At 32.4% G+C, this 15,557-nt stretch overlaps 1 protein-coding gene across 1 annotated transcript in view; it reads right to left on the minus strand.

Annotated features, from left to right (window-relative positions):
* Positions 1–13,047: 13,047 nt before the first annotated feature.
* Positions 13,048–15,557, minus strand: part of MGAT4C (MGAT4 family member C) — a 276,972-nt gene continuing 274,462 nt past the window's right edge. Inside the window, exon 5 of the mRNA XM_056116608.1 lies at positions 13,048–15,111. Within this exon, the coding sequence (XP_055972583.1) occupies positions 13,970–15,111 (1,142 nt within the window). The 3' untranslated portion in view covers positions 13,048–13,969. The remainder of the gene's footprint in view (positions 15,112–15,557) is intronic.

Genomic DNA, 15,557 nt, shown 5'->3' on the forward strand with positions numbered 1-15,557 from the left:
TTCAAGTACTAAAAGCAAAGTAACCTTTTCAAAAAAATATTGTCATTAAAAAATAAAATATCCCATTCTCTTATGGTGCTGGGGATTAAACTCAGGGTAACAAACACTCAAAGTAAGTACTCTACTGCTGAACTGTGTCCTAGTGCTTGGTAGTGAACATTTTGAAACCAATTGTTTCCTTTTTGTCACTTTGCCCAATCAAGGATACTTTGGCAAAATAGTTCCTTACATATTATGTATTTAATTTACAAACGATGAATTATAGACAGCGATCCATCTTCTAGAGAACTTTTCATTTTGTTTTTTGATAATATTTAAATAAAATTGTTGAACTTTTTAGCATTTCAGATTAATGATTTGTAATTCACTGCATTCAATTTTAAATCCTTTTTAAAAGTAAATACAGAGCACATTTATCAGAAGCTACCAAGACAATTCCTAGCATGTACAAGGATATGCAGTGCCTATAATCAAATTCAGGGCTTTCATAGTTGCTGGCATAAACTTATTATTTTGAGCCACCTAGCCAGTCCCTAAAAATATTTTGAATTAAATGTTGATAAGATATTAAAATCATAAATAAGTTATAAATCTAAGAAGAAAAAGTGACTAGATTTTATTTTGCAATTATAATTGGATACACATTTTATCTTTAGTCACATCATATTGTAAATTTGTCAGAATTGATTTAGCCAGCTTGTTAGAATATATGTAATAATATGTGTGTGTACATCACTTATTTTACTCATTAACTTTTTCTTTTTCTTTTTTTTTTTTGCTGGGGCGGGTGTTGGTCCATACATGGTAGTGCTCAGGGCGTACTCATGGTTTTAAGTTCAGGGATTACTCCTCAAGCTGTTCGTGGGACCATATGGGGTGCCAGGCATGCAATATACAGCTTGGCCACATGCTAGAGAAACACCCTGACCACTGTACTACCTCTCCAGACTCTGTTCTTTCTTCCTTGTTACCACTCCTACCCCAATATGCTCAGATTTTGTGTAAGAGAATCATTCTGGTTAGGGCTTACAGTACTATAAGCGGTGTCATGGAGCTAACCTGGGTTGGTTGTGTGCAAAACAAGAGCCTGACTCACTCTCCTATCTCTGCCTTGTTTTATACTTTGATTTAAATAGCTATCAAAAGGCATCTGATACTTGTTTATGTGAGCTATTTAATACATTTACTGAAATATATGTAATATTTAATCACTGTCACTGTCCTCCAGTTGTTCATCAATTTGCTCGAGCATGCCCAGTAACTTCTCCATTGTGACACTTGTTACTGTGTTTGGCATATAGAATACGTCACGGAGAGCTTGTCACGCTTTGCCCTGTGGGCAAGATACTCTCGGGAGCTTGCCGGGCTCTCTGAGAGGGGCAGAGGAATCAAACCTCTGGTTGGCCAGGTCGGACGCATGCAAGGCAAACGCCCTACCCTCTGTGCTATCACTCCTATTTAATATATATATATATATATATATATAGTCTGTGTATATATATATATATATGTGTGTGTGTGTATCTGTCTGTCTATCTATCTATCTATCTATCTATCTATCTATCTATCTATCTTCACACAATGCTGGAGAATAACCTAACATTTTAAATACCCAAAGAAAGCCAGTGCTTTCTGAAATTTGAAAGCTTTACAGATACATTTTTAGCCCTAAATTCCTATGAAAACAATAATAAATTGCATGCTTGGATTTTGTAGTCTATAACTACACAAGGAAAGTTATATATCTTGACATTTACAGGAGTTAAGGAAAAAGCATCCACTATGGAAATGTTGAAATAAAGGTAATACTAGTTTTTTCTTTATTTCAAATAATGTTACTGTATAGTGGGAGAAATATAATTCATATTACAAATAGTGGGTTGATACGCATGGTTATTTGCATTCTGCTTTATCAACTAAATACTGGCAAAATTTGTCTCTATGCATTAAAATAAGGACTTCTGGTTTCCATTTTAAAGGATTATAAATATAGAGAAAATATTAAACAAAGATTGCTTATACAGTTTTCCAAAAATCAGGCCCCTGGATTTAATAAGAAGGCAGCAGGATGACCTTTAATATACTTAAGGCATATATGAAGACTTACTAAGGAAATTGGAGGTTTTCAATTTTCAAATTAAGTATAGTCATATCAAAATAATCCAAAATGACTAAAAACAAAAGAGAAAAATTGCATCTTTTTTCTCAAATCCTAAAACTAAAGTTCAACTTCCACTTCAAATAAATGAGATGAGTTTAGGAGTTTACTGGTAACAATGAATCTCCAGTTAAGGGTAGATTACAGTTCTTACTGCACATTCGAATTACTTAGGCATCTTTTTTTTTCAAAACTCACTCTTGTAAACTCAGAAGAATTATAAAACAATATCTAATAACAGTTCAGAGGAGAACATTTTCTTCTCGGTAAACAGCAACTGGATTTTGAAACATATAACTTTGGAAAATGAACTTAGAGAACAAAAAGTATCAAAGACATACAATTGGGTTCTTACCAACTTGATAGCCCTGATTCATCTCTACCATGTGCCATTGAGCAAATGAATTAGCTTTAACGTTTGGGTATCTCATCTAGATAGTAGGAGTAATCTATGTGAATAGATTTGTTTTAGGAATGTTTTACAGAGTTTGTGAAAGATAATGTTCCAACGGTATTCATGTTAACAGCATTATCGTTAACATAAAATTTGACAAATCCTAGACCTATCATAACTCTATTGAAAATAATGCAATGTCTAGTTGTTACTTTGTTTAATAATTTATGATAATCATTATTTTAATGGGCCATGGAATAGACCATTATAAAAATAGCCTATATATGCATACACACACATGGATTCAATAAATGTAAGAAATGAGCTAATAAATTCAACTTCAGAGGTTGTTGTTATTTTTCAACCTCCCAACATGTTTTCTGAAAATTAAAACAAGTTAACATCCTAAAAGTATTATGGATGCTTTCAAATAATCAATTTAGCAAACTTGTGGCTTCTGTTATCAGATCATTATATGATGCATCAATAAAACCTTTGCAATTCTTTGAAGTAAACAAATCCATGACATGCTGTTTTTATTTTACTTAACCAAACTTTTGAATACAGCAAAATTAAAGTCCCAGATTATTGGTAGATAATAAATGTAGTAGAACTTTAGAAGTTTCTTTGTATTCATTGAAAACAAGTATTTTATATGAAGCAACTTAATTATATAAATTTGTCTTTAAATTTAATATTGATTTTAACATTCACAATTTCTACATAACCATCTCATAGATGTGCATTTGATAATAAATTCTATCATTACTAGGAGGTAGTATAGCTATGGTTAGGATCATAGATTTTTAAAATCAAGTATAACTGGGACAGAAGACTATCTTATCAATTCAATTATAATACCTTAAACAAGTTATGAAATTCCATTTCCTCGTGTTCTGCTTAGGTTTAATAGTAGTTATTATTCATATTTCATTTATTAAAGTAGATAATAAAGTAAACATATAATAGTTACCCTGTTTTATAGTTGATCAGAACATGTTATTTACATTAAAGAACTCTTCCAGATATTGCCTTGTAGGAATTATCTGTAAACTACAGAAAATTTTGTATGTTTGGCTATTTTCCTATCAGTTCAAATGCCCTTTCTTTGAAATGCATTCTCACCTTCTTTTTTTCTAATATTCATTAGTTTTATCTGTTAAAATTATTGTTATTAATTTTAAAGAAAATATTCTTAATTCATTAAAATTGTCAGTAGATGTAACAGAATTTCTGTTATAGGTCAGTCAAATTGATTATATGTTAAGAAATGCAATGATTATTAAATAGTTCTATGTAAAATTTTTACTGCTCGTTTTTTGTGTATAAATTTCTTTCATGCAATTATAGACAATTTCAATAAGAAATGAGTCAAGGATGTATGGTGCTACCAGTAGGTCAACCTGTACTTGTGGGACTTGTGCATCAGCAGCCTGATGGTGCCCTTAGGCTCCTTGATACTCCAAAATTGCTGCTGTGCCTTTGACTGTACCCCAACAACTTGGGGTCCAGTTTACCAAGAAATTAAGTGGCCGAAAGTTAGGTATGGGAGCCATACACACAGATCACCACCGGCTCACCTATACAAGCTCATTTACTGGCCTTATTTCAGAGATATTAAAAAAAACCATAAATCTTGAAAGAAATCAAAAGCCACAGTTAATCTCAGATCCGTGAATGACTGAACAGACCGGGGTAAATGGAAAGAAGGCAGATTGGACTGGTGCCCTGTAGGATAACATTGGTTTGTCCTTTCTGCCTTGCCACAAGGAGCTTAGGTTTATTGGGTTACTCCCATCACAGTGGTCCCACTCTTCTGTGTTTATTTGTAAACTCTTTCTTTATTTGTAAACTCTCCCCCAACTGGCCAATCACTTTTATCTCCTAATCAGATTCTGCTAAATTGTAAATATTGCTTTACTTTTCTCCTTAAGTCCTTAGTTAATTCAGAGCAATGTCCTTTTTGTATAGACACAAGGAGACAGTTAATGCTATGCTTTTGTAACCTGGGAGTTAATTGACTCTGAATGATATTCACTCCTGGGCATCTGTTCTCTCGACTTAAGTTTCAGTTGCCCTTACTTCCCAGCACCCCAAAAGCAGGTTACCGATGAGGAACTGGATGGACCCAAGGCAAGCTGTGAGCTATCTTGGCATCGAAATGGGCCTGGCCAAAGCGCCATTATAAAGGTAAAGGTAAAGGTAAAGGCCCTCCCGTTGATCGTCGATTTGCTCGAGTGGGCCCAGTAACGTCTCCATTGGAGACTTTGTTGTTACTGTGTCTGGCATATCGAATACTCTCGGTAGCTTGCCGGGCTCTCCGAGAGGGGCAGAGGTATCAAACTCGGGTCAGCCATGTTGGCCGCTTGTAAGGCGAATGCCCTACCCGCTGTGCTATCGCTCCAAAGTGCCATTATACTTAGCTATAATTTAAGAGCTTGGTCATGGACAAATTCTGTCATTATCCAAAAAGTAACAGCGAGAATAACACCCTGCTAGGGTTAGGAAAAATTAATCTGGCCTGAGAGAATGTAGTCTGAGATCTATAGCGAGACGTGCCTAGGAGCCAGCCACCCTACAAGCTTAATGTATCTCTTACTGTGTCCATACAAAATAACTAATATTAAGAAGTAGAATTAAAATGTTAATTAAGATGCCAATTAAGTTATTGGCCGAAGGAGAGGAGAAATACCCCTACATGGTATTTCCACACTTGAGCCTGATGGGTAATCAGTAAGGGCTTTTATATGTTGATTGTAATACCAGATGGGGTGTGGTGGCTACCACCAATGCTGGAAGTTGGAGAGAAATGAGAGAGAAACCAAGACAGTGAGTTGGAGCACAGAGAGACTATCATGAAGTGTGGAGAGATGAGTGGGAGAAACAGGAGGAGACAGGAATGAGGGGCAGTGTCAGACCAGAATAAGGGGCTTAGTGAGACTGAAACAGTCGCATGGAGAGAATGAAATAAATGGCAACTGATCAACCACCAGCCTGACTCTTATTTCCTCCTCCATCTGCCCACAACATTGCTGTCCCTGGTGGGGAAGCACCAAACACAGGCAGCGAGAGAGAAACTCTAGGGCTCCTAACCACCTCGTGGCACAGTAGCTGTCCAAGCAGCCCTGTCCAAGCAGAGCCCTCAGAAGTAGCTTGCTTCCACAATTCATATCACTACCGTACCCCAGGCCTGACTCCACTGTCTCAGGAAGAACCTTATCAAAATATAATCTGCTGAAAATTTTGGAATACGGGTTTTGTGACTGAAATCTCCAGACTTTATTGGGATCTGGATGGGCTACAGTCCCCCACCTCCTGGTACTTACAGAAGTACTTGCAGTCACATCCCAAAGCATCTACCAACTGAAAAGCTACTCCAGCCTTACTGTCCTGATAAAAATACTGAATGCCTTAAACAAATGACATGACCTCATGGCAACTGTATTGCAAACCAGAATGCATAAAAGAAGAGAGAGAGAGAGACAGAGAAAGAGAGAGAGAGAGAGAGAGAGAGAGAGAGAGAGAGAGAGAGAGAAGAAAAGTGCCTGTCATAGAGGGAGGCTGGGGGTAGGGTGGGGGTGGGGGATAGTGGTAAGAAAACAGGGGATATTGGTGATAGGAAATGTACACAGATGGAGGAATAGATACTGGATCATTATATGACTGAAACCCAATTATGAACAGCTTTGTAATGATCTATCTCACAGATTTGCTCAAGCGGGCCCAGTAACATCTCCATTGGAGACTTTGGTGTTACTGTGTCTGGCATGTCGAATACTCTCGGTAGCTTGCCAGGCTCTCCGAGAGGGGCGGAGGAATCGAACTCGGGTCGGCCATGTTGGCTGCGTGCAAGGCAGACGCCCTACCCGCTGTGCTATCGCTCCAGCCCTATTCAACTAAAAATTATTTTAAAAAGTAATATGGAGTTTATGCCCAATTCAACCAGCTTAATCAATAACTGAACAGCAGTATTCCTTCATTTTTTAAAGAAATGAGTAAATTAGTCAATATTGAGATATTTGGAATACTCATTAACAACATTAATTTTATCAAAAAAACCCCAGAATTTTAAATTCATGATTACTTGAAATATAGTTTAAATTGTTGGGTGAAGTCACTGAAAATTTTAATGAGCTCACAAATAAAAATACATTTGTTTAAAATTTCCTAATCTTCTTTAAAATTCTTAGTGTATGTACAGATATATCTTTCTCCATAGTGTGTCCTCATTATTATTTTTCCTTAAACACAATTAATAAAATTAGTCGTGTAAATAATTTAACTTTCTATATTTAGACTATTTCACATTCTGTTTTTAACAATTAAGAGATAATTTGCAATTAAATAGATATCTAGTAATGCAATTGAAGTGATCACTTAAAATATTTTGTAACAAATCTAATTATTTCACTATCCAAGCATAAATACATTTAGAATGCATTTTTAACTTACAAAAAATGAGATTTTGATCTATACAGTTTATGTATATGTGACTAAACATTAATGAGTAAAAGAAACCATATAACTTGTGCAACTAAAATAAAACGAGAAAGGGACTAGAGAGATAGTACATCCGTTAATCTCTTGCCTTGCACTTAGCTGACTTAAATCCCATGCCTAGCAGCACAACAGGAGTGGTTCCTGGAAGCAGAACGGAGAATAAGTGCTGAACACAGCTAGATCTGGTGCAAAACATAGACCAATAAATTGATGAATAAAATAAACATAGACATGGGTATTGTTTATTTTGAAGAAAACTGTGCCCAATAGGGTCTTATTGGATGGTATTGAATAAATTAGATGATTTAGCTTACTTATGAAAATCAGAAAAGATAAGTAACTTGTTTGCAATGGTTCAATCTAACAATAATTTTTACACTAGTAATAAGAAATCTATATATGATAATATATCAAAATAACCTGATAAATGTCACCATTTTAGAGAAAACAAAACAAAAAATACTAATATGAAACTACAGAAGTGTTATTTAAATTAGCTACTTTCAGAAGTGCATCAGATCATCTCTTACGTATGTTGCACATATCTTTTTGAACATGCTACATCCTTTATAATTATGTTTTTAATGTGAAACTACAAAATTCGTATATTTTCTCACATAATTTATATATTTTCTCACATAATTCTCACATAATTCAAGTTGCACATAACTTTTGGAAGAGATGACCAGTGTGAAATGTGATGATGACAAAATAAGTTTAAATTAAAAACTATTTTACTCTCAAATATTTCCTTTTTCAGAAAAGATGTTCAAATCCAAGTATATAAAAGACAGCCTTAAATCTACATTTTAATTGTAGCATGCTAAAAATAGCTGAAATATATCAAAAAGATATTGTGATTAAGTTTGTTCTTCTCTAGATTTAAATTAGAGTAGCCATGAGTAGCAGATCTATGAGGAGGAAAGGAACAGAATTTTGTAAAGTGTGACCTTCTAATCTTCAAAAGATTAGAAAGAGACTGGCTTTGTAATTCATGTTTTAGCCTTCAAACACTAAGAATTCAAATAAAAAATACAAATCTGAAATTCTAAACGGCAAGTAAATTTTGTGTGTGTGGTTTGGGACTCAGCAGGCACTGCCCAAGAACTACAATTAGCTGGAAGCTCCAGGAGGAACTTTGAGAACATGTGATGCAGAGATCAAATCCAGACTTCCCACATTCAGAGCTTGTTCTATAACCCTTGTAACCAGCAACCACACAAATTCTCCTTTTAGACACCAGTGGAGGTCTCAGAGAACAATTAAGCTTTTTAGAAGTTAATCTATAATAATCTAAATGGTTGTACCAAAACATCTAATGATACCTAATGAGTGTTACTAACATTGTGAATTTTAGAGGCTTTGGTGCATAAAATATATAAAGATATAACAAAAAAAGAGGTCAGGAGGAGAATACAACCGAGAATTGTGTTAGAAATATAAAAAATAGTAAAGAGTTTAGGTAATAAATAATGGAAATGATGTACATCTCGGTATAGATGATAAAGGTATATGAAATTTATTTGTTTTGAAAACAAAAAATGACTTTTGTTATATATATTTTATTTAATTGTATATAAAGTTAGAAAGTATGTTATTTAGATGGCTAACATATCTGATACATAGATGCATTATCTTTTTGAACTCTATGTAGAAACATAAATAATGCAATTATATTAAGTATATCAGAAGACAATAAAGGTCATCTCCTCTGACTAGATAAAAATGTTAAAAGCAATCATTCAAACAAAAAAGAACTAATAAAACCAAATTTTTACATCTATTTGTCTCATAAAAGTGACCCCAGAAGTAAAAAGAGAAGAAATTTATAAAGTTAAAATGTGAAATTTATAAAGTTATATAGTTAAAATTCAAATTTCAGGTAGACCACGAGTTAAGCCAGAGAAAATGTCTTTTCTCACAGCCAAGGCAAATTGTAGCTGAGTTCACTAGTAAATTTTGTCAGTAATAGAAAAAGAGTGAACGGAAGTAAGATAAAAAAAAAACATTTATTTGGACTGGCAAAATAATGGAAAGACCTTATGCCCATGCCATGAAAGCATGGGACATCAATTTTGTCTCCAAAATTGCATATCTTCCCCAAGCATCACTTGGTATGGCCTTGGTAGCTCCAACCACCAATGAGGCCAAGAAACATTCTGTACATAGGCCCAAGCATTGGTTGTACTGGCCTGGTTGGTTATCTCACAAATGGCTCTCAAGCCACTCTACCATTAGAGTCTACCCGCAAATAAAAAGCAACAAACTTCAAATTAAATAAAAATTTTGAAAATGCAGCTCTGTGGACATAATGTAGATTTTGCTCATATTTTAAAAATTATCCCATGATCCTAATTTTGTTTACTTTTCAAAGGAAATAAATTTAGTGTTTTAGAGAAATAAATGATCATGAATTTTTGCAATGGAAGAGTTAGGAAAAATGCTACAAATTATGGAAAGATTTCTACAGTGATAAATTGGAATGACAGAATTAGAGCAGTCTTGCAAGCCATTTTTTGTTTTATGATTTTTAATGAGTTTTTCAATATAAATTTTAATGAGTTTTTCAATGTGTGTATGCATATAATCACTAAGCCCAGTATGTAAATATATGTATACGTATACAAATATATGTATACATGTATGTGTATATACATGTATATGCATACATATGAATACCCATTATTTACTACCCCTTATATATAATATATAATTATATATATAATGGGAGTATATATACACAGATATACATATATACATAGTAGCAAATTTATTGCTGCCAATCAGGAGATAATCAGGTCTCAGAGTGTTTTGAGAAGCTCCACCTATTTACATATACATAACTTGCCTGGAAAGAAAGAGAGCTTTCTCTTGAATTACTGACTTATGTCATTTCATCTCTAACAGCTTATAAGTAAAAGTATTCTAATTTCAAAGATGAGGCATTTGAGTTGTTGTATCTCCTCATATCTGGAGACTGGTAATTGCAGATTGGGTTTTAAACTCAAATCTGCATGACTCCCTCATTGTATCTCATCTGAAGTCAAAGAGATACATATCAAATTTGTTTCACATAAAGCTGGCAGACTACATGAAAACACTGAATGTCAAAATCAATACTTAAAAGTTTGGCATCCTACATCAGAAGAAACACAATGATATTCCCTTCATCTTGTTTGAAAAGAAACCTTTAGAAATCAATCCAACATGTACAGAATGGCAAATCATATTCTACCAATAAACATATAGGAAACATCATAGTCTCTGTGTTAAGTCTATTAGTCAGTTACAGGTGATAAATTTAAGTGCAATCTTAAGACTTTACTAAGATTACTTACTTAAGACTTTACGTTAGCTATATTGACAAGCGAAAAGAAGTAATTACACTCTTCTCTACAATTCTCTACACTCTTCTCTACCTTTAACTCTACAATCACATTGATCAAAAAACATTGATGCTGGTGTTTTTGAAACTTTTAACCTGAATGCCTTATGCCAAAGAAGATGTTGGCGAATATAATTATAAAATTTGCAAATATTGGGTGAATTATGTCATGTGGATACAAAAGAATAGATTTTAAAAATACTATGTACCTTGTATTATTATTGATATGTATTTGTTTTATTTATGAATCATTATTTCATAGCATACTTTTACTATGATAATTCTATAAAAATTTCCTTAAGAAACTGTCTTAGCGATATATTGATTATCCATGTTTCAGAACTGTGATTACATGAAAGAAATTTCTAAATGATATATTATAATATATCTCCAAAGTATCAATTTTATAAATTTCCCAAGGTTCTAGTTTTCTGATAAGAAAGCAAAATGCTGGCCATTAACACCTTTTACTTTTTTATAATCACACTTGTTTCCAAAACATGTAATTATGAAAAACTTGCATTTTTTTCAGATTTGATTGTGGTTTGATGCTTTACTTTGATGTGGACAAATATTTTAAAGCTTTGTAGGAGAAACTATTAATGGAAGCAAGATTTTTTAGTCAGTTTAAATAATTTAAGTCAAAACATTACCTAAGGTCCATACTGTATTTTGTGGTTGAAATTTATTTTTATCACCCTATCTTCAAAGCAATCAAAAACCTCAACTATTCAACTCATATTATGATTTGTTTTACAATGTAACTAAGAGAATCAGGTACATTTTTCATCCTCATTTTGAAGAATGAGATTGCATAATTTTCACTAACACTGAATAAATGAAACCTATGACTGACTTTTCATTGTTCGCTCATAAGATCAATAGAACATTATTCAAAAATAATACATAAAATGCAATAGTTAAACATGTTTTGAAAGAATATGTGATTTTTCTCTACAAGTAAATTAAATATGTATAATACAAAATTTAATTATGCAAAGAAAATTGGTCATATATTTTTGAATGTAAAATATTAATTTTTCTTTCTGAATTCTAATGATTCTTTCTTCATTAAAATATATTTTTAGAAAGCTGACTAATCGTCAAACTAAAAAAAAAATAAGTTGACATTTTTAAGTAAATAATCAGCTCATTCATACCCTATTTCAGTAACCAAGTGATCCAATTTAAGATAAAATGTGATCTCTTGCATCATAGTTGCATTCATAATTCCTTAAAAAAATGTAATTTCATGGGTAATCTCACACAAGAAGAAAAATGTAATAGTTTACAACTTCATTTATGGAGTCTGTCTTAATGATATGTTGTTGTCTACCTTTTATCACTGAAAATACAAAAAGATTATAATTAGTAATTTATGAGATATCTATAATAAAAAAGTTATATATTATATAAAAGTTATATCTTATTATGACATCTTATTATCTCATTCCTACTTTGGACAAACTGGCAGGCTACCGAATGTAGCCTGCCCACATGGCAGAGTCTGGCAAACTCCCCGTGGCGTACCCAATATGCCAAATACCAGTAACAATGATGGGTCTCATTCTCCTAAAGAGCCTGAATATAATCTCAGGGCTAGGATGAAGGAGACGTTACTGGGGCCTGCTCTAGGCAATCGACAAATAACAGGATGATTTGTGATTTTTTGTTTGTGAGATATCTGTAAGTTAAATATAGAATTATTGTTAAGAAATAAGAAATGTGAGATCAGAAAATATTTAAGTAACTATAAAATAGTTTCCAAATTGAGACAAATATACAAATTCAGTGGTAGTGTTATTGATAATTTCTTATGACTTTAAGGTTTAGATGGGTCACAGAACATTAATATTTATAATTTTTATGTAATACTATAGCAACAGAAACAAAGGATATTTGCTATTGATATTGTACTGATATAAGAAAATAATTTTCAGTGTAAGTTTGGGTTTCTAGTATGGTTGATTTTTATAAATTTAACAAAGTATTTTAAAAGTTTATTGGACAGTATCAGACCAGTGAGTCCTAATTAGTTTATTTCATTGTGCAAAAGTTGGAGGGATTCCTTCACCCTCTTCAGTATCACAAGTCTAGTCTTTAGACACATATGTGTTCACTTATATAAACACATATTCCTAGCAGGAATAGTCTCCATCTTCATATTAACACCTTCTTCTTTGCTGTTCATTAAAAGTAGAAAGGATGAAGAAAAGTATAGTTTTAAAAAGTCAATAACTTTAGGATATAGTAAGGTGGCCTAATTGCTTTAATTGACACAGGTGTCCAGTCACAATGATCTGGTCATATAAAATTTTAGTCATTTGCATATTATTTTGTTGCCTGTTCTTCAAGAGAACTAGTTGTGACACTCTAAGATTATTTCACAGAATAATAGTATAATTGTGGAATAATGATCTTCACTGTTTAAAGGTAGTTTAACTTATTAACTGAGACTCCTAAAGAGTAAACAGAAAACATCATATATGAGGAATGGTTTCTGAACAATGAAAAGACATATCTAGAATATAAAAAATATGGCATGTTATTTTGTCTCTGCTTTGAACCAAATCCAGATGTAGAAAAATCAATTAAGTTTATATATTTTTACCCTTAGATGATATACATTTAAAACCTAAAAATGTATATGATAAATCACAACAAGTTCAGTCACACAAATTTTAATAAAAACATATAAAATCAATTAAAAATTTTCATATACTGAAAATGTTTCTAAGAATGAACTAATTATAGGAATTCTTCCATTTTTCCCCATTATGCATTGGTACCCAATATAATCTGAAAATATTGAGCATAACTAATTCTTTATTTTTTAAAATGGAACCTAGAAAATTAATGCTTCTCACAGAAAGTTTGTTAACAATAGGTGTTCAATTAAATGTTTTCATACAAAGAAAAACTTTCCTTTATGTATAAATAAACAAGGGAGAGGTACTTTTAAATACTTTTTTTCTTTTCATTGCCCACACCTACATACAAGTCTTTAGCAATACAGCACTTCCATGAGGAAGTATTAATTTTGGATGTACAGAAGTTTATGGAAACATAAGTTAATAAGAAAAACACAGATTATCATCATATCCAACTGCATATTCACACTGATGCTTAATAAAAGCTTATTACATAATGAATTATCCATTCTTGAGAAAATATATACAAATAGGCAACTATTTTAAAGACTCATTATCCAATAAAGTGAATGTTCTCATTTTCTGCCTTAATGCAACACTTTTGATATTCAATATAAAATTGTGAACTAATAAATTATATGAAAAATATAAATGACATTAGTATAAACTATTGGTAATAATAAACTGATGAATTAAAATAAATACAAATGTTAATTAGAGTAAAATTATGTTGACTGAGTAAATCAAGTGCCCAGATGACTGAGTTTCTTTGAAATATCCATCTATTGTTTTATCTCAAAGGGCAAAGGTAGCCAAACAGGAAGTTACCAAGAAAAGGGAACAAGACGTCCATCAGTTACTCAACATAGTGATTAAGTTGGCTAAGTAGTCCAAATGCTAATACTCCTGATAATCAGCCATTCCTTTTGTGTTTTGGTAACATATATCCTAATACATTGTATGTCAAATGGAACTTTCTGATTTACATCTGATAACTCAAAGTTTCCATTTTTGAACTCTCCTAGTCTTATGTAATTAATACATTGTCTACTTTGTTTCAAAGACAAACTACTTTCCCCAACATCTAGGGCTCCATGATGTAAAATGTCATTTTGTCGATCTTCTGTTCCAGTAATTACTTTAAGTTTTTTAATTATAATTGGATTTTCAAATGCTATCACAAAGACATCTCCTGTTAAAGGTGATTTTCCCCAAAAGTATTCATCAACAGTACTATAAGCTTTGCTTGCTTCATAATTTTCAAAGACATTGATGTTAGTATAAAAACTTGCAGGTGGGTTATCAGGGATGTCAAATGACTCATCCTCAAAATCATCATCTTTCAACTTATTCTCAGTCCCTTTATATGAGGAATAATAACCCATATGCTGAAAAAGAGATGGTTTAAAGCGGATTACATTTTTCTGAGCCAGGAGTCCTCGGAAATGTGTCAATAGCCAATCACAAGGCATTTCTTGATAAAACATTAATAAAAAATGTGCCAAGCGTGGGAGATCACGGGAATGATAAAGTTTTCCAATGTAACCAAGTTTAGAGAATTCAAGAGTTACCCAGTAAGTTCCTTCAAGCGATGTAATTACTTTCTTGATAGCAGTTAAGAAATTTTTTGAACATCGAACATCATCTTCAAGCATTACATAATAATCCGAAGTATTGGCACAAAAATTAAGCAGAAAGGCATAATCTACATTTTGCTTGGAACGAAATCTGACTCTATCTTCAGGATCATTGTAGTTTCTTTTAAGGCCATCCAAGATTGGATAATATTCCTCTGGAGCATGTATAACCATTAATCTTCCTGCAATAATATGGTGAGCAAATTTTTGTGTAATATCCTGCACCATGACCTCACGCCAGGATGAATTAAAATCTGCTAGATGAACCACCACTGAAATTTCTTTTAGTTCTTCATAGCTGGATTGTTCAAAAATAGATTTGATTGTTTCAAGTAAATAGTTTCCTTTCTTTCGTTTCACTGATGAAAGTCCAATTGTAAGAAATCCTGGTAAGAGAATTCAGAGGACAAAGAAAAGTGAATAAGTGTTGAAAAATATGAAAAAGGATAAATTACTTTCCTCTTGACCAATCGTTTATTGTACTATGTTAAATATTAAAAATTTAATATTAAAATGTTAAATATTAAACTTTATGCATAATTTCTACTCTTATAGAATGGGCATTTTGTATCTTAAACACAATGGGATAAAATACTGCTCTCAATATTTTATTTACCGGAAATATGATAGATCATTTAAAGTATTAGGAATCTTAATATTTTCATATATGACCACTTGAGATTACAGATGTTTAAAACCCGTCATTGAAAACAAAAACCCTGATATAGACAACGAGATAAGCTTATTTAACTGAATCAGTAATGAAAAGGGGAAACATCAGATAGCACAGAACATACTTCCTCTGGTCAAGAAAATAAAAATCGGTAATTAA

Source organism: Sorex fumeus, unplaced genomic scaffold (assembly GCF_029834395.1).
Source record: "Sorex fumeus unplaced genomic scaffold, SorFum_2.1 ptg000003l, whole genome shotgun sequence".
In the NCBI taxonomy this organism is placed as follows: Eukaryota; Metazoa; Chordata; class Mammalia; order Eulipotyphla; family Soricidae; genus Sorex; species Sorex fumeus.